This window comes from Hypanus sabinus, chromosome 13, assembly GCF_030144855.1.
Source record: "Hypanus sabinus isolate sHypSab1 chromosome 13, sHypSab1.hap1, whole genome shotgun sequence".
NCBI classification, from domain to species: domain Eukaryota; kingdom Metazoa; phylum Chordata; class Chondrichthyes; order Myliobatiformes; family Dasyatidae; genus Hypanus; species Hypanus sabinus.
In genome coordinates, this window is record NC_082718.1 from 79,006,228 (window position 1) to 79,026,400 (window position 20,173).

Below are 20,173 nucleotides of genomic sequence, written 5' to 3' on the forward strand. Positions count from 1 at the left end.
TGGTTACACTACGAAAATATGCCATGTGGTTAGACATCTCTTTCTGGAAAAGGTTACCAAATTATTGCCCAGATTGTACTGTATCCATACACTGGAACTTTAACAGGTTTTCCAAGTCTGTGAGGACCGTGATGAGTGGTGTTCTGCAGGGATCTGTACTGGGACCTCTGCTGCTTCTTATGTATATTACTGACCTGGATGAAAATGTAGATGGGTTGTTTGGTAAGTCTGCAAATGATACGAGGATCAGAGCTGTATGGATAACAGAGAAGACGGGCAAAGAATATAGTGGGATATAGATCAGTTGCAGAAATAATTGGAAAGTGACAGATGGAGAGTAACCCTAGTAAATGTGAAGTGTTACAACTTGGAAGGTCAAATGGAAAGAGGCAGTACACTGTCAAGGGCAAGACCCTTAAGTGTTCAAGCCCAAGTTCACAGCTCCCTGAAAGAGGCTACACAGTTTGACAGGGTGGCATATATACTGCAGGCTTGCCTTTAATAGTCGAGGCACTATGTTCAAAAGTCAGGGAATCATGCTGTAGCTTAATAAAATTCTAGTCAGGCCACATCTGGAGTACCACATACAGTTCTGGGTGCCCCATAAGATGCCAAGGCTTTGGAGAGGGTGCAGAAGAGGTTTACCAGTATGCTGTCTGGATTAGACCACAAAACCATAAGATATAGGAGCAGAATTAGGCCATTTGGCCCATCAGGTCTGCTCCACCACTTCATCATGGCTGATTCAATTTTCCTCTCAGCCCCAATCTGCTGCATTCTCCCTGTGTCACTTCATGGCATGACCAATCAAGAATCTATCAATCTCTGCTTTAAATATACATAAAGTATTGGCCTCCACAGCTGCCTACGGCAATGAATTCTACAGATTCACCATTTTCTGACTAAAAAATTCCTCATCTCTGTTCTAAAAAAAGAAGCCTCAGAATAGAGTGGCAGTCTCCTCTGGTCTTAAGACACTCCCTCCATGGGAAACAATCTCTCCACATCCATTCTATCAAGGTCTTTCACCATTTGATAGGTTTCAATGAGGTCACCACTCATTCTTCTGAATTCCAGTGAATACAGGCCCACAGCCATCAAACGCTCTACATATGACAAACCATTCAATCCTAGTATCATTTTCACAAACCTCCTTTGAACCTTCTCCAGTTTCAGCACATCCTTTCTAAGTGGCTCAAATCTGCTCACAATCCTCCAAAGTGAGACCTCATCAGTGCTTTATAAAGTCTCAACATTATATCCTTGCTTTTATATTCTAGTCTCTTAAAATGTATGCTAACATTGCATCTGCCTTCCTCACCACAGATTCAACCTGCAAATTAACCTTTAGGGAATCCTGCACCTCAGTTTTTTTTGTATTTTCTCTCCATTTAGAAAATAGTCAACCCTTTCATTTCTTCTACCGAAGTACATGACCATACACTACCTGACACAGTATTATTTCTGCCATTTCTTTGCCCATCCCCCTAATCCATCTAAGTTCTTCTGTAGCCTCTCTACTTCAAAGGGAGCGGAAGTGGAGAGGCCTTCTGAAAATCCCAGTACACAACTTTGTCTATCCTACTTGTTATTTCTTCAAGCAATTCCAACAGATTTGTCAGGCAAGATTTTCCCTTAAGGAAACCATGTTGACTGTGGGCTATTTTATTATGTGCCTCCATCCCTGAAAATCGACTCCAACATCTTCCCAACCACTGAGGTCAGACTAACTGGCCTATTGTTTCCTTCCTTCTGCCCCTCTCCCTTCTTGAAGAGTGGAGTGACATTTGCAATTTTCCAGTATTCTAGAACTATTCCAGAATCTAGTGATTCTTGAAAGATCATTACTAATGCCTCCACAATTTCTTCAGCCACCTTTCAGAACTCTGGGCTGTACACCATCTGGTCCAGGTGATGTATCTACCTTCAGAACTTTCAGTTTCTCAAGAACATTCCCTCTAGTTGTGGTAACTTCACACACTTTGTGACTCCGACACCTGGAACTTCTACCATACTCTAGTCTCTTCCACTATGAAGACTGACATGAAGTACTTATCCAGTTCGTCCACTATTTTGTTGTCTCCCCCCCCCCCCCACACCATTACTACCTCTCCATTTTCCACTGATTCAATATCCACTCTCACCTCTTTTACACTTTATGTATTCTCTTTAATATCATTGGTTGGCCTACTTTTGTGTTCCATCTTTACCTTCTTTATGACTTTTTTAGTTGCCTCTTTTGGTTTTTAAAAGCTTCCCAATCCTCCAACTTTCCACTAATTTTTGCTCTATTATATTCCCTCTCTTTGGCTTTTATATTGGCTTTGACTCCTCTTGTTAGCCATGGCAATGTCATCTTGCCTTTAGAGTGCTTCTTCCTCTTTGGGATGTCATATCCTTTGCCTTCCAAACTGCTTCCAGAAATTCCAGCCATTGCTGCTAAGCCATCATTCCTGCCAGTGTTATTTTCAAATCAATTCTGGCCAACTCCTCTCTCATGCCTCTGCAAGTTCCCTTACTCCACTGTAATACTGATATATATGACTTTAGATTCTTCTCAAATTTGAGGGTGAATTTGATCATATTATGATCACTTGCCCCCAAGGATTACTTTGCATTAAAGTCTCTAATCAATTCTAGTTCATTGCACAACACCCAATCCAGAATTGCTGATCCTCCAGTGGGCTCAACCACAAGCTGATCTAAAAAGCCATCTCATAGGCAGTCTAGCATGTTCTATATTGAAAGGCTGGACAAACTTGGGTTGTTTTCTCTGGAGCAGTAGAGGCTGATGGGAAATCTGATAGAGGTTTTTCAGATTATGAGAAGCATAGGCGAACAATGATCTTTCCCCAGGTTGGAATGTAGAATATTGAAGAGCATATATTTCAGGTGAGAAGGGGAAGTTCAAAGGAGATGTGAGGAGCAAGTTTTTTCTTTATTTCCCCCACAGAGAGTGGTGTGTGTCTGGAATGGGCTGTCTAGAATAGTGGTAGAGGCAGGTAAATGAAGGACTTTTAAGAAGCATTTAGATAGACATATGAATGTGAGGGAAATGTAAGGATATGGACATTGTGGAGGTTGAAGGGATTAGTTTAGTTAGCCATTTTATATTATTTATTATTAAATTTAATTGATTCAGCACAACATTGTGGGTCAAGGGCTTGTTCCTGTACTGCTCTTGCTCAGAACCAGAGAACCACTAGTATCAAACTAAATTTTTCCCTAGCATATAAAGATGAATCTCTGTATGGGTTAAAAAAATGAGCTACTGTTCTAGCTTTGACATGGGAGATCAAATATCAAAACTGTGGGGATTGCCAAAAGGAAAAATGACCTAAATAGGTTAACATTTTCATAGCAGTATGAAAGATGACCATTTTCTTAATACATCAAAGGGGGTTGTCTATATCTTAAAATATTTTCCTTGTCAGGATAAATAAAAAAAATGAACAGCAGTGTTGGGAAATAAAACACTTTTGCTCATTTCTTCTACACAAGATTGAAATTCCAGGTCGTATATGGCAAAGCTAGGAAAATGATCTTATGGCATTGAATACATTTTTTTATTTCAATAACAATTATCTAGTGGGAAACAAACCAACAATAACTACATTAATGCTGCAGAGAATCAACCACTCTGAAGGCAGCAGTGATTATGAATAGTTTCACTATTTTGGATACAGACTACATATCCACACAGATACTTTTATCACATATGTGCTGTATGCAACCAAATTAGTAAACAGTTAGTTCTTACTGCAAAATGTTGTTTCATGATTTAATTCATGAACATTAAAACAATTAAAACTTGTGAATCAACCCTTCATCAATTGAAGCACACTGCAGCTTTTAGGCTGAATATTAAACTTCCCCCACTTTAGGTGACTCACTCTCCGCCTTTATCGGAAATGAACATTTCTGTCAGTCATTATTGTGGCTCATGTTTTTACTTTTATCCTTTTGATATTTATTTATTAAGATAGTGTGCATTATCACCTTCTGGCCTTTGAGCCACATCTCCCAGCAATTCCCCAGTTTAATCCTAGCCCTATTATGGGACAACTTACAGTAACCAAGTAGCCTATCAACCAGTATGTCTTCAGATTGTGGGAGGAAATCACAGCACCCGGAGGAAACCTATGCGATCACAGGGAGAACATACAAGCTCCTGACAGGCAGCGGCAAGAATTGACCCGGGTCACTTGTATTATACAGCACTGTGCTAACCACTACACTTTTATAGCATTTCCTTCAGCCTTACTATTTACTTCAACACCAAGAAATTTATCTGCCATAGTAAATCATTTGATCTCACCCATCAGAAATATTCCTATCTCCTGCTCATCCTTTCCCCACATTCCATGCTGCTGAAAACTAACTTGCTTTCTCTCTTTACCAGTGTTTATGAAGACAATCATTCTTGAAATAATTAACCAATTTTTATTCCACAGATGGTGCCAAATCTACCACATTTCAAGCATTTTCCATTTTTACTTCAGATTTCCGGCATCTACAGCTTTATTTTAATACAAGAAAGAGGCTGACTTGTGTTTGACTAAGGACTCCTCCGAGACTAATCACTTGGCACATCCAGTCAAAAGGCCTTTCAAAACGATACTTCTGCATAATACATTTACCAGAAAGGTGTCCTACCCAAGATCCACAAACATACCTGTCCAGGTAGACCCATTGTTTCTGCTTGATCCTGCCCCATCAAACTTGCATCTGTATACCTTGACTCAACTTTATCCCCCTGGTTCAGTCTCTTCCTACCTATATGGGTGACATTTCATACGCTCTTAATCTTTTCAATGAGTTGAAGTTCCCTGGCCCTGATCACCTTATCTTTACTATGGAAGTCCAGACCCTATAGCCCTCTATCCCCCACCAGGAAGGCCTCAAAGCTTTCTACTTCTTTTTGGATACCAGACCCAATTGGTTCCCCTCCACCACCACTCTCCTTTATCTGGTGGAACTGGTCCTCACCCTCAAAGTTTCTCCTTCGTTTCCTCCCACTTCCTTAAACAAAAGGTGTAGCCTTGGGCACACGTGTGGGTCCCAGCCATGCCTGCCTTTTGGTCAGCTATGTGGACCAGTCTATGTTACAAGCCTACACTGGTATCACTCCCCAACTTTTCCTACACTACACTGACAACTGTATTGGAGCTGCTTCCTGCCCCCATGTGGAGCTTGTCAACTTTAACTTTGCCCCCAACTTCCACCCTGCCCTCAAATTTACCTGGTCCATTTCTCTGGAGACAGCTCATCTACTGATAAGTTTTATAAACCCACAGACCCTCACAGATACCTTAAATGTACCTCTTCCCACCCTGTTACTTGTAGAAATGCCATCCCCTTCTCTCAATTCCTCTACCTCCGCTGCATTTGCTCTCAGGATGAGGCTTTTCATTCCAGAATGAAGGTGATGTCCTCCTCCTTCAAAGAAAGGGGTTTCCCTTCCTCCACCATCAATGCTGCCCTCAACTGCATCGCCTCCATTTCGCACACGTTAGCCCTCACCTCATCCTCCTGCTACCCTACCAAGGATAGGGGTCTTCTTGTCCTCACTTACCACCCTACCACCCTCTGCGCCCAGCACATAATTCTCCATAACTTCCGCCATCTCCAATGGGACCCCACTACCAAGCACATTCCCCCCACCCACTTTCTGCTTTCCGCTGGGATCACTCCCTACACAGCTCCCTTGTTCATTCGTCCCTCCCCACTGATCTCCCTCCTGGTACTTATCCTCGCAAGCAGAACAAGTGCTACATCTGCCCCTACACCTCTTCCCTTACCACCATTCAGGGTCCCAAGAAGACTTTCCAGGTGAGGTGACACTTCACCTGTGAGTCTGTTGGGGTCAACCACCGCATCCTGTGCTCCTGGTGTGGCCTCCTGTATATTGGTGAGACTCGATGTCAACTGGGAAACCACTTCACCAAGCACCTATGCTCCATCGCCAGAAAAAGCATGATCTCCCAATGGCCACCTATTTTAATTCCACTTCCCTTTCCCATTCTAACATGTCAGTCCATGGCCTCCGCTACCACTGCGATGATGCCACACACAGGTTGGAGGAACAACAGCTTATATTCCACCTGGGTAGCCTCCAACCCGTTGGCATGAACATCGATTTCTTGAACTTCTGCACTGCCCCCACCCCCTTTCATCAATCCCCATTCCCTTTCTCTCATCTTATTTCCTGGAAATTGTAATAATCTTGCATGCAATAATTATTCTATATCACTTTCTAATTTAACTGAAATATTCACGTTGACCAATCAGCAAGGCCAGGTCGAAATCCATTCTAAGAAATACCTGGACTGGAGGGTTTAAGTTTTTAAGGAGAGATTGGATAGGCTAGGACATTTTCCCTGGAGTATAGAGGACAGAAGGATGAATTTAGAGGTTTATAAAATTACCAGAGGCATATGTAGTGTTAATAGAAAGCATAACTTAAAAGTAAAAGCTGATTTTTAAAGGGAATCTGATGGGGCAAGTTACTCACAATGGATAGTGGAATAACTGCCAGAGGCGGTGTTAGAGAATGCTGCAATAACAAATGTCTTAAAAACATCTGAAGAAGCAAATGGATTGGAAATATTTAGAGGGATATGGGCAAATGGAAATGTCTGGTGTGGATAGTTCAGACCCAAAGACCTACTTCCATGCTGTACAACACTGTGAATCTGATTAATGACACTCAACTGAAATTTTATCAGAACAAGAAAATTCAGTGGTTTTCTAAACTTACATCAAAGCATTCTTTGCTCTTTATGCAAGGCTTTAAATAGAAGCAAAATATATCCAACTGCAAGGTGAAAACATTCATCTGTAGTAATAATAATTGATGCTATATATCAAAATTTTTCAATTCAGTTACAGCATCAAGCACCTTACAAAATAAACGAACACCTCATGTTAACCATGTTATCATGATTTGGGTTATTTACTTTTGTGACTGAAAACCTGCATGAAGTAAGTCACATTTTAATTCATTCTAATTTTAAACCACTTACAGAAAAAGTGATCAGTTAAACTGCAGCTAAATACAACTTCTGAAGATACTCTTCAACTATATAATATTTGGGTAATAATTAGTAAAAGCTGCATATTAAGGTCCTCGCTCTGTATCATTCAATGCACTGATTAAATTGACACTCTTGAATCAGATTTTTATCAACTCCTCTGACATGTGCCATCAATGCATCCATTTTGCATGAAGGAATATAATATCCATGTGATTGTATTTTTTAACTCCATTCCTTTATTACAATAACAAGATTCAAAACTTCATCCCTCAAGTTTCTCTGGCTCAGAATACTTTTACATTTGTTTATCATGTTAAAAGGATGTAGATTATGCAAGAATGTGCTCAAGTAAGCAATGGTTAGATGGCATTTCTCTAGCTCAATATGGCCCAACCTCTTTTAAATTTGTTAATGAATTATAAACCACTATAATACATATCACAGGAATGAAAGGGTTACCGTATGAGGAATGTCTGGCAGCTCTTGGGCTGTATTCCCTGGAGTTCAGGAGAATGAGGGGGGGAATCTCATAGAAACATTCTGAATGTAAAAAAGCCTGAACAGATTAGATATGGCAAAGTTATTTCCCATGGTAGGGGATTCTAGGACAAGATGGCATGACTTCAGGATTGAAGGACGTCCTTTTAGAACTGAGATGCGGAGAAATTATTTTAGTCAGAGGGTGGTAAATCTGTGGAATTTGTTGCCACAAGCGGCTGTGGAGGCCAAGTCATTGGGTGTATTTAAAGCAGAGACTGATAGGTATTTGAGTAGTCAGGGCATCAAAGGTTATGGTGAGAAGGCAGGGGAATGGGACTAAAGGAGAGATTGGATCAGCTCATGATGAAATGGTGGGGCAAACTCAATGGGCCGAATGGCCAACTTCTGCTCCCAAATCTTATGGTCTTAAAAAATACTGTTCAGTTCATACCCATTACTTATTGCTCATTATGCCTTTGGCATTTAGGTCCTCCATCTGTCTGTCCTTTGGCATCACACTGTTGCACACAGATAAAGGAGGATTCTAAATTGCAGTTTCCATAACTATTTATTTTTGACCAGTCAGTGTTGTTAGCCCTGATATGAAGCCCCGTACCTGGTGGACCACTCTTAGTCTGGCCTCTACCTTTTGGCCTGTTTGGCACAGGCAACTCTGCGAAGAGCCAAAGCATAAAGCCCCAACTCCAGCCAGCATAGCTCTCCAGGTCATTGAGTCACGCAAGCCTTCAAACCCTGCAACAAGATTGTGGTCTTCTTGGAGGTTTATACCCATTAAACCATTCATAATGCCAAACAAATTTCCCAAGGGAAAAGCCAGAATTTGTTAACTGCAGGAATGTCATTTACACTTGCAACTAATCTATGCAACAATTCCTTAATACTTTTAAGTTCAAGTTCTAGATCAAGTTTATTGTCATTCAACCATACGCATCTATATCGTCAAATGGGACAACATTCCTCTGGACCAAGGTGCACAACACAGTACATATAACTCACACGCATAACAAATGCAGTAATATTACCACATATAAATATTATTTAAATCTCACAATGTCAACTTGCCTTCCCAATCCATCCAACCATGAACTTCTCCCCCATGGCAGAGCATTCAGGATATAAATAATGTGAGATGCAGATGTCAGCTACAATCCTGGCTTAGCCTGCTGTTAAAATTATAATCACTCTGAATGACCTAACTAGGCACAGAATGCTTGGAGATATTTCTCAGCAGCAGTGAATCGGTTAGAACTGTTGCCTGAGTTCAGTCCTGACCTCTAGTGCTGTCTGTGTGGGGTTTGCATTTTCTCCCTGTTATCAAGTGGGTTTCACCCGGTGCTCTAGCTTCTTCCCACATTCCAAAGACTTGGGTAGAGATGGGGAAAGAGGGAAAAGAGAGAGAGTTGATGGGGATAGGAGAGAACAAAACAGGATTAGTGTAACTGAATGCTTGATGATTGCCACAGAATTTATGAACTGAAGAACCAGGAATCCAAGTACTAAGGAATTGCCTCAACTGCACGATTCACCACGACACTATATGAGAGGTCCAACATCAGAGGCAACTCAAAGTCTCACAACTAGTACACAGCAACTATGCAACTTCTATTTACCAGAAAATCACAAAAACTGCTGTCAGTTGAAACTGTGCAGCATTTAGTGGCAAAGGAATGGTGTGTCAGACCAGCCACCAAGAAAGTCATGCTTTCCTCCAGCTCCAAATGGGGGAACATTTGGATGTAAATTAAAAATTCTTAATAATGTTAACCAAAACAGAAGACCAAGAAGAGATGCTTCTTTAAAAAATTGCAAATCCTTCAGATGAAACTAAAATACATTATTGTGGCGACCCATTTTCTGGCACATCCGAACCGGCTCACAATTAGATAGCCTACGGGGGTTTGCGAGCACAGAGCTTTGGAGCCTCTGCACCACGGGGGGCAGGTTGAAGGAGGCTTAAAAGTGAGGCTGAGGATTTCGAATAAAGTTTTTTCCTTCGACTGCAGTTACCGACTCCGTGTCGTAATTTTAGCGCTGCGTGTAGCACACCGCTACAATTGGTGACCCTGACGGTCCAAACGATTTTTGGACCAGAAATGACCGACGCTGCCTCTGTTCATGCAGTTTCGTTGAAACTGCCGGGTTTCTGGACACAGCGACTGAACCTATGGTTCAGCAAGCCGAAGCCCAATTCCACGTTCGCCAGATCACCTCAGAAGACACCCGCTACTACTACGTGGTGAGCTCCCTCGACCAGGACACAGCGGCCCAGGTCGCGGAGTTCGTACAGTCGCCCCCGGCAGACGGCAAGTACACGGAATTCAAAGCCCTGCTCTTCAGGACTTTCGGACTCTCACGGCGCGGGCGGGCTGCCCGTTTACTGCACCTGGATGGCTTGGGCGACAGACCTCCATCGGCTTTAATGAATGAGATGTTGTCTCTAGCCGACGGACAAACACCCTGCCTCATGTTTGAGCAGGCATTCCTGGAGCAGCTGCCCGAGGACATACACCTACTGCTGTCCGACGTGGATTTCAGTGACACCCGGAAGGTGGCAGCCCAGGCAGACTTGCTGTGGAACGCCAAAAAGGTGAGCGGGGCATCCATCGCACAGATCTCCCAGCCACGCTCCCAGCAGCAAACCAGTCCAGGCCCGGCCGCAGAGCCCGCCAAACCCCTGCCCAAGGAACACTAGTGCTTCTACCACCAGCGGTGGGGCGCAGAAGCCCGCCGTTGTCGCCCACCCTGCAAGTTCCCGGGAAACGCCAGGGCCAGCCGCCGCTGATGGCTACTGTGGCTGGCCATCGGGATAGCCTCCTGTATGTGTGGGATAGAAGGTCGGGACGCCGGTCTTTGGTCGATACTGGTGCCGAGATCAGCGTTTTACCTCCGACGAGTTACGACACCCGCAGCAGGGCACCGGGTCCCCCCCGAGGGCCGTGAACGGCAGCACAGTAAGGACCTATGGCACCCGTCAGGTGCAGCTACAGTTCGGCTCCAGCCAGTTCACGTGGGACTTTACACTGGCCGCCTTAGCCCAACCGCTTCTGGGTGCGGATTTTTTGCGGGCTCACAGCCTATTGGTCGACCTGCCCAGGAAGAGACTGGTACATGCCGAGACCTTTCAGACGTTCTCCCTGGGTGCAGCCCAGTTGCCAGCCCCTCACCTCGGCTCCATCACGCTGTCCGACAACGACTTCACCAGGATCCTGGCGGATTTCCCATCGGTTCTGGCACCGCAGTTCACAGCCGCCATGCCCCGACACGGCGTACAGCACCACATCCCGACCCAGGGACCACCCCTCCACGCCCGCGCTCTGCGGCTTCCCCCGGACAAGCTCCGACTGGCGAAGGAGGAGTTCCAGAGGATGGAGGAATTGGGGGAATCTGACAGCACATGGTGCCCAAAGCGACGGGAGGCTGGAGACCGTGCGGCGACTACCGCAGGCTGAACGAGGCTACCACACCGGACAGCTACCCTGTGCCGCACATTCAGGACTTTGCAGCAAACCTGCACGGCGCACGGATCTTCTCCAAGGTAGACCTCGTCTGAGGGTACCATCAAATCCCGATGCATCCTGACGACGTCCCCAAAACGGCTCTCATCACCCCATTTGGCCTTTTCGAGTTCCTCCGCATGCCGTTCGGCCTGAAGAATGCCACACAGACATTCCAGCGGTTAATGGACGCGGTGGGACGGGACCTGGACTTCGCGTTCATCTATTTGGATGACATCCTCATAGCCAGCGGCAGTCGTCAGGAGCATCTGTCCCACCTCCGTCAACTCTGCGCCCGACTGAGTGAGTACGGTCTTACAATCAACCCCGCCAAATGCCAGTTCGGACTCGATACCATTGACTTCCTGGGCCACAGGATTACTAAAGACGGGGCAACCCCTCTGCCCGCTAAGGTAGATGCGGTCCGCCACTTCCCCCGACCCACCACGATCAAAGGCCTTCAGGAATTCGTAGGTATGGTCAATTTCTACCGCCGCTTCCTCCCTTCAGCTGCCCGGATCATGCGCCCCCTGTTCGCCCTGATGTCGGGTCCGAGCAAGGACATTACCTGGGACGAGGAGTCCGCCGCCGCTTTCGTTCAAACGAAGGAAGCTTTGGCGGACGCTGCAATGCTAGTACATCCCAGAATGGACACCCCTACTGCCCTCATAGTGGACGCATCCAACACGGCAGTCGGTGCTGGAGCAACTCATCGCAGGTCGCTGGCAACCCCTGGCGTTTTTCAGCAAACACCTGCGACCACCCAAGCTTAAGTACAGTGCTTTCGACCGGGAACTGTTGGCGCTCTACCTGGCAATCCGGCATTTCAGGTACTTCCTAGAAGGTCGGCCCTTCACCGCGTTCACGGATCACAAACCGCTTACCTTTGCGTTTACGAAAGCGTCCGACCCCTGGTCATCCCGCCAGCAACGTCACCTGTCCTACATCTCTGAATACACGATGGATGTCCGGCACGTCTCAGGTAAGGAGAATGTCGTGGCGGATGCGCTCTCTCGCCCTACCGTTCATGCCCTTTCCCAAGGGGTAGACTTTGAGGCACTGGCAGAGGCGCAGCAGGCGAATGAGGAGATTCCGAGTTACAGAACCGCAGTCTCCGGTTTGCAGCTCCAGGACCTCCCCGTAGGCCCGGGTGAGAGGACCCTACTCTGTGACGTCGCCACCGGCCAGCCCCGTCCCGTCGTCCCGACAGCCTGGCGGCGCCGTGTTTTCAACTCCATTCATAACTTGGCGCATCCCTCCATCCGGACAACTGTCCGGATGGTTTCCAGCAGGTTCGTTTGGCACGGACTCCGCAAACAGGTCAGTGAATGGGCCAGAACGTGCATGCACTGCCAGACGGCCAAGGTGTAGCGGCACACCAAAGCCCCACCGCAGCAGTTCCATCCCACCCACCGGCATATCCACATTCATGTGATTATCGTGGGCCCCCTGCCAGTGTCGCGTGGAGCGCGGCACCTCCTGACTATCGTGGACCGGTTCACAAGATGGCCAGAGGCGGTCCTGCTCACCGACACCGAATCTTGCGCCCGAGCCCTGATCACCACCTGGATATCTCGCTTTGGTGTACCGACCCACATTACCTCCGACAGAGGCGCCCAGTTCACCTCCAGCCTGTGGTCAGCTATGGCCAGCCTTTTGGGGACTCAGCTGCACCACACAACTGCCTACCACCCACAGTCGAACGGGCTAGTGGAGCGTTTCCACCGTCACCTGAATTCGGCCCTCATGGCCCGCCTGCGAGGAGCCAACTGGGCGGACGAGCTTCCCTGGGTCCTACTCGGCATCCGCACAGCGCCCAAGGACGACCTGCACGCCTCGTCGGCTGAGTTGGTATACGGCGCGCCCCTGGTCGTCCCTGGGGAGTTCCTACCAGCCCCATGGGGGCAAGAGGAAGATCCCGCAGCAGTCCTGGGTAGACTACACGAGAAGCTCGGTAACCTGGCCCCCATACCCACTTCACAGCACAGGCGGAACCCGACCTGTGTACCCAGAGACCTGCAGAACTGTAAGTTTGTGTTTGTACGAAGGGGCGGGCATCGGCCACCACTGAAGCGGCCATACAAGGGGCCGTTTATGGTGCTCCGGAACAACAGGTCCACGTTCGTGCTGGACGTTGGGGGGAAAAAGGAGGTTTTCACAGTGGACCGCCTCAAACCTGCCCATGTGGACCTGGCACAACCGGCCGAGTTTCCGGCACCTCGGCGCAGAGGCCGACCTCCCAAGCAGGTTCTGGCCCAGACTATGGACATTGGGGGGTGTATCGCCGGTTCTGGGGTGGGGGGTTATGTGGCGACCCATTTCTTGGCACATCCGAACCGGCTCACAATTAGATAGTCTACGGGGGTTTGCGAGCACAGAGCTTTGGAGCCTCTGCGCCACGGGGGGCAGGTTGAGGGAGGCTTAAAAGTGAGGCTGAGGATTTCGAATAAAGTTTTTTCCTTCGACTGCAGTTACCGACTCCGTGTCGTAATTTTAGCGCTGCGTGTAGCACACCGCTACAGTATATTCAATCGGCCCTCTACTTCTGTAATAATTATAACAGCACAGGTGGAGGAGATCTTACATTTCCAGTCCTGTCAATAACAATTAACAACATGTCCAAAATGTTCAAGTTTTATTTTAAACAGATAGTCCTTTGTCTAAAGATAGGTTGCAAATTATGCTCAAAATACTTACACATGCATGGTTAGATAGAGATGGCACAGAGAATCTTTCCCAAAATGTAGTGACATTATTATTATCATGTAATGATTACTTTCACAATTAGTCTCTTAAGGTAATCACCTTTGGTGAATATATTCTTTCCCATTTTTAGGTTCATTATATTAGCAATATTCAGCATGATACTTCCTAGCACCCCTCAGTAAGCTAAAGATGACAATGACTTCAACATTGTAAACAATCACATGAAATGTATTTCTGGTTACTACAACTTTAAGATGTGCCAAATCACTCCTACCTTGCACAGGCAAGAGCCACCAGTGCGGCTGCAGCGTTCTCTTTCTGTTTCCATGTGATGGAATGACTAGAAGTAGGTGATTCTTCCAACCACGAGCAAAGCAGGGATTCCAAACCATTTAGACAGTCGGCAGGTTCTTTTGTGAGACTCAAAGGCTGGCAATCTCTAAGGCAGTTGAGGAGCACCTCAGCAGTAATGTTACAGAGGGAGGGGTCAGTTTTACTCTGTGACTGGATCAAAGGGAACACCAATAATAGGCCCATGCGAGAGGTAAATGGCGCCTGTTCCGGTTGTTGCAATAAACCCTGCCGCTTAAGCAAGGATATGGCCTCTTCGTCACTGGAGTTTTCACGTTCATGCTGCTCTTCAAGCGCTAACTGCCGTTGTGCATTCCACAGTCCTCTAAGTGCATTGAGGCGGTATTCAAGCAGTCGAGCATAGGCATTACTCTGGTTCCCACATACAGCTCGTAATCGTTCAGCCAGCTCTTCAGGATTTTTGGTTTCAAATGTCAGAATCTGAAAATCGAATAATAGTAACAATGATTTCTTTGTGATCACAGCTCTGATTTCTCTACTCTTAAATGGCTGTTCATAAATTTTTAGCTTCAATGATAGAAAGAATCCATGTCCCTAATTACATATTAGATATGAAGTGGCCTGAAGTTTGCTGTGGTAGCTAGTTTTTGTTCTAACATCACATAATCCAGTTTTTGAAATAGCCAGTCTCATTGGGAAAAAGCATGTAAAATCACTAAGGGCCAATTCCAACAAATTATTTAACCCTGGGGGAAATAAGCTAAGTTCAACAGCATATTACAAAAGAATTCAAAGTGATAAATTTTTAAAAATAGTTTTAAATTAGTGCATAGAAGCAATCCTTGATTACATAATTTAGCACCTAACAAAGATCTGCTGCAATATACCTACCAGAACAAGAGGTCTACAGTGAATGCAATTGCATTAGCTCTCCACACGACCTTTCATCAACAATATCCATGTCAGACTGCTATCTTTTGATTACAACTTACCATTCAACACAATCATTCCCTCAATTAGTTTCAAAATCTGGACCTTTATACCTCCTTCTGCAACTGCATCCTTGACTTCTCATTGAGAGATCAGTCAGTGAAGACTGGAAATAATATTGCCTCCTCGCTGACAATCAATGCAGGCACACCTCAAGGATACATGTTCAGCAAACTATTATGTTCTCTGTATTCAATACTACATGCTGAGGCACAGCTCAAACACCATATACAAATTTGTTGATGACAACAGTTGTTGGCAGAATCTCAGATGCTGTCGAGGTGGTGTATAGGAGTGAGATAGATTGACTGGTTGAGTGATGTTGCATCAATAATTTTGCACTCAATGTCAGAAAGACCCAAGGAAGTATTTGAGGACTTCAGGAAGGGGTAACCCAGAGATCACAGACTAGTCCTCATCAAGGGTCAGCAGTAGAAAAGGTGATCAGCTTCAAGTTCCTGGGCTTAAAACATTTCAAAGGTTCTATCCTGGACCCAACATAATGATGCAATCTTGAAGGCACACTACCAGCTATACTGCAAAAACACTAAGAATGGGCAAATACTCATTAGTTGGTAAACATCCTTTTTAAAAAATATATTTATAGTCTGCAAAACAATTACTAAGATTTAAACTGAGGAATAGCGCCAATAAATAGATTTGCTTCAAAGTTATTTTTTCAACCAATACAAACCATTTACTATAGTGCTTCAAATACATTTTTTAAATAGCTTTTTCCTTTTAACAAGATTACTTCAGATGATGCCTAGAACAGTGAAGGGACTAAGGCCTTCGTTTAAAAGAGGTCAATCATTATGGTCTCTGAAATTATATCCAATAAAACAGATCATACTCATATCAGATATACACTTTAAATGTCATTGACTCCAGTATTGACCCAGACACGACAGCTAATAGCTTCTAAAAGGTTCAAAATATGCACTTTCAGCATCTCTCATTTCAGTCCTGGGGCAATACATATCACTATTGTTGGACACAATAATGAGCCAGATAAGAATAACATTTCAGATCAGTTAAGATCGTGAGTGCGTCAAATGTATGCAACTGCAGTTCTTGTCATTTTTATTCGGAGCTATTTTACCTTAACTACAAACACCAAAAAATCTGAGTCAACAAAAGTGAATTAATGACAAAAACTGAAGTTATTTGAAATTTCTTCTAATGCTTTGCATGTTATATGTACAGATTTTCTATTAGAATTAACATTATCCAATGATAGGCTTTGAAGCAGGACAATTAGAATTTTTCTAAATACGGAATTCCAGGTTGAATATGTTAGTCTATTTAGTTATCATGTTCAAACAATATTGTTACTTGGTAGATAAGTGTTATTTTTGCAAGGAAAAATGTGCACAATTTAGATTTTTAGTATACCAAATATCCTGCATCTCATAGACCAGCTGAGACCTACAGTAATTTACTCCACTGAGTAGAAGAGTATTATTGTCAATCAATAGTATCTGGGCATGAAAGCTCCTTTGCGAAGCTGTGGTTTCACATTTCTGAGCTCTCAGTTTTTTAAAATTCAATTTTCAGGATGTCAATGTCAATGGCACAACTCAAAATTTATTACAATCTCCAAATGTCCTTGAAGAGATGACTATAAGCCTTTGCCTTAAACTGCTGCAGTCTTCCTGGTAGAGGTATTTTGTGCAGAATGCTGTTGGAGTTCCAGGATGTAAACCCAATACAATGAAGGAACAGCCATATATTTCCAGCACAGGATGGTATGCAATTTGGAAGGGCTACTATTGCACAAATCATCCACATCCCACAGAATGTAAGCAGGACCACATTGTGCCATGCTTTACAGCTTCAAACTGGACTACTACATCTTCATCAGTGACTGTATGCATCAGAAAGCCAAAAGTCACATTAATGACATCTATCGGCAAGTTGATCGCTGTGTCTAGGGGTCACTTACATTTGTTACCAGTAATACAAAAATCAGATTAGACTATTTTATCTCACAATGTCAAAAATGAAGAGATGACCAAACAGATGAGTGTAAAGGAATGTTTTTAATGGAATTTTCTGATTCTAGCACATAGTAGCTACACTGTTGACTACCAACAAAATGAGGAGAATAAACTGGTCAAGTGCTCTTTGACAAAAACTAAAATGAAACCAGAACCCCTGCTACTTCTGTGTCCAAAGGCAGCAGTCATCTGTAAATCTTCCTCCATGTAACATACCTCAGACTTGGAAATATAGTGTTTATCTCAGCAGGCTGAAAATCCTGCAACACTCCATTTAAAGAACTCTGGGCTCAATTTTAGCACAACTATTGCAGTTCAACCACCAGAAACCTACATCTTCACAAAGCAAGAAGGGAATGATATTAACTATTGGCTTTGCCAATGACAACACCCACATACAGTGCATGAATAATGAAAGAGCCAGGAACTTAGGCGGGTGAACTGCTGAAAGAAGTATGGTGATGAATAAAAATTGAGAACTTGAGGGACACAGTTCTCATGAAGTTTAGGATTGGTGCTTTAAACAAGACATGGGTTTGAAGTTCAATTAAAGTACAACATTCTGGAACCACTGATCAACATGAGAAAAACTTAGATCGATTCCTGCGATGAAAGGGAAAACTTGAGTAGGTTGGGATTTTATTCACTAGAGCTTGGTGACTTCATTAAAACTTAAGAATCTGAGAGGGAATGACAGATGTCAAAATAGTATTTCCCTTCTTTGTGGAGAAAGCGGGCAGAGGTTAGAATCCACAGCTAAGATGTCATCCATTCAAGACAGAATAAGGAGGAATTTCTTCACAGAGGGTCATAGATCTTCTGAATTGTCTATCACTAAAAGCTGTGCAGGTTGAATCAATGCAGAGTCTGAGGTACAGATATCTGCCCACAGGAAACAGACAGGAAAATAAAGTTAAGGTCAAGATTCAGTCAGTCTTGATCTTAATGATTGGGAGAGCTGGTAGAAGTGATAATATGGCCTAATCCTGCTTCAATTTCTATGTTATTAACTTGCACATTATTTTGTAGCCAAAGTAATCTGCATATTCAAGGAATGAAAATAACTTAACAGTAGAGATTAGTTCTGTTGCACCACAGATACAAGTTATGTAAATGAGAACAGATTCAGAAGATTAGAATTCAATACAAAAGATAACTCAAGCAACTGGAACAGAACAAGTACATTCATGAACCAGCTAATGACATTTGAGATAATGAATAGTATAGAGAGAAATAAAGGAGTTGAAACATTCAAAAGACGATTTTAATGATGCAAGCAATAAGTGCAACAGACTGCAAGGATCCCATTCAGGGAGTAATTCAGTCTGAAATTAAGCAAAACAGGATAAGGAATATGAAAAGACAAAGCTGGTAATGAGTAAAATAAAAGCAACATTTTGAAATCACTTGGACTAAGATAGCTCAGTGGACAGAAGAGGGAGGGAGTAGTAGTCTGGAGGAGTAGGAGCTGCAAGGACTTTACAAGAACACAGGAATCAAGAAAAATAGTGTAGGAGTAGGCCACCAGGCACCTCAAGCCTGTCCAGACATTCAATAGACTGAACAATTTGTGTTGCTGGTAACAAATGTAAGCCCCTTTAGACACAATGGGTAAATTGCCTATAAATTTAACTTCTGGTTTTCTGATGCATACAGTCGCTAAGTTGAAGTTGTAAGGCATGACAAAATACTGTCCTGACATTCAATTTATTAGACTATGATATCCTCATAGTATGGATTGAACATGCTTAATAAATTTGTTGTGCTTATACACCTGGACCCAGTTGTTACAGACATAAGCAACGCACACAAAATGCTGGTGGAACGCAGCAGGCCAGGCAGCATCTATAGCAGTGGTTCCCAACGTGGGGCGTACGCCCCACAGGGGGGTAATTTGATTTTTAAGGGGGGCAATTGGAGAATGAGTTATTAACAGTGAATTTTTTCTAGTAAGTCAGTGTGAGTATGAGTGTGTGTGTACGCGCGAGTTAATACATATGTGTATATACAGTATGCATACATAAAAATACTTGTGTGTATGTACATGTGTAATTGCATATGTACTGTATATATAGTGTATCATCATCATTACAACCATCAAATGGCTTTCATAATTAAATTAATGAATTGACTGATGTAGGAAGGAACGAATGAACAAGTCCAAACGCGTAAGAAACTCGTACGAGGTCGCGCCAATGCTGCTTTTTGCAGTAGCTTTCGGTTCTTGGTGGTGCGAAGGTGTGTACATTGCGTCATCTCTTTTAAACAGTGTATCTGTCTTTGTATGCTGTAGAAACGAATCGGCATTGTTTTATTTATTTATCATTATAATTATTTTAATATCACTTAATGTTCTTTTTTTACAATTTCTTAGTAATTTCTTCCTCAGAACTTTAACAGTCCTTAGGTTCTTTTATTTTTCTCTTTCATGAATGCCATGTTCTTTGGAAGCTTGTTTAAACCAAGTTAATGGTCTTTTAGGCTTCCTCCAGGTGAATAAGAGTTCACATTTTGAATAATAAGAATTATATATCACCACAGGGGGCCTCAGGATTTTAGAGGTGATTAGGTGGGGCATGGCCAAAAAAAAGGTTGGGAGCCACTGATCTATAGGAAGAAGCACTGTCGATGTTTGGATCTCGGCCCAAAATGTCAACAGAGCTTCTTCCTATAGATGCTGCCCAGCCTGCTGCATTCCACCAGCATTTTGTGCGTGTTGCTTGAATTTCCAGCATCTGTAGATTTCCTCGTGTTAGACATAAACTTGTTTCTTAAGATGGTTTAAGTTAATGCTTGAAAGTGAAACAGAACAGCAAACTGACAAATCTACTAACAAGCAGAATATCTAAAATTAACTATATATTGATGTATCAAAATCATCCCATTTTGCCACTTACTGGTATTGGATAATCAAAAGTACAAAACAATGACAACACTGCATCTGGTTGTTTTGGAAGTTGTTCAAGGATACTGTATTCATATACTGTATGCAATAAATAAATTCAAGCACATTATTCCTAATGATATAATGCCACTTAAGTTTTGGACTATTCAGAGAATCTTGGTTGTCTTTGAACTATATGCACAACAGCAAATAAACCCAAAATATATACTTGCTCAGGACAAAATGTTA

At 43.6% G+C, this 20,173-nt stretch overlaps 1 protein-coding gene across 1 annotated transcript in view; it reads right to left on the minus strand.

Annotated features, from left to right (window-relative positions):
* Positions 1–20,173, minus strand: part of LOC132404022 (probable E3 ubiquitin-protein ligase HECTD4) — a 314,805-nt gene that overhangs the window by 285,330 nt on the left and 9,302 nt on the right. Inside the window, exon 2 of the mRNA XM_059987975.1 lies at positions 14,013–14,530. Within this exon, the coding sequence (XP_059843958.1) occupies positions 14,013–14,530 (518 nt within the window). The remainder of the gene's footprint in view (positions 1–14,012; positions 14,531–20,173) is intronic.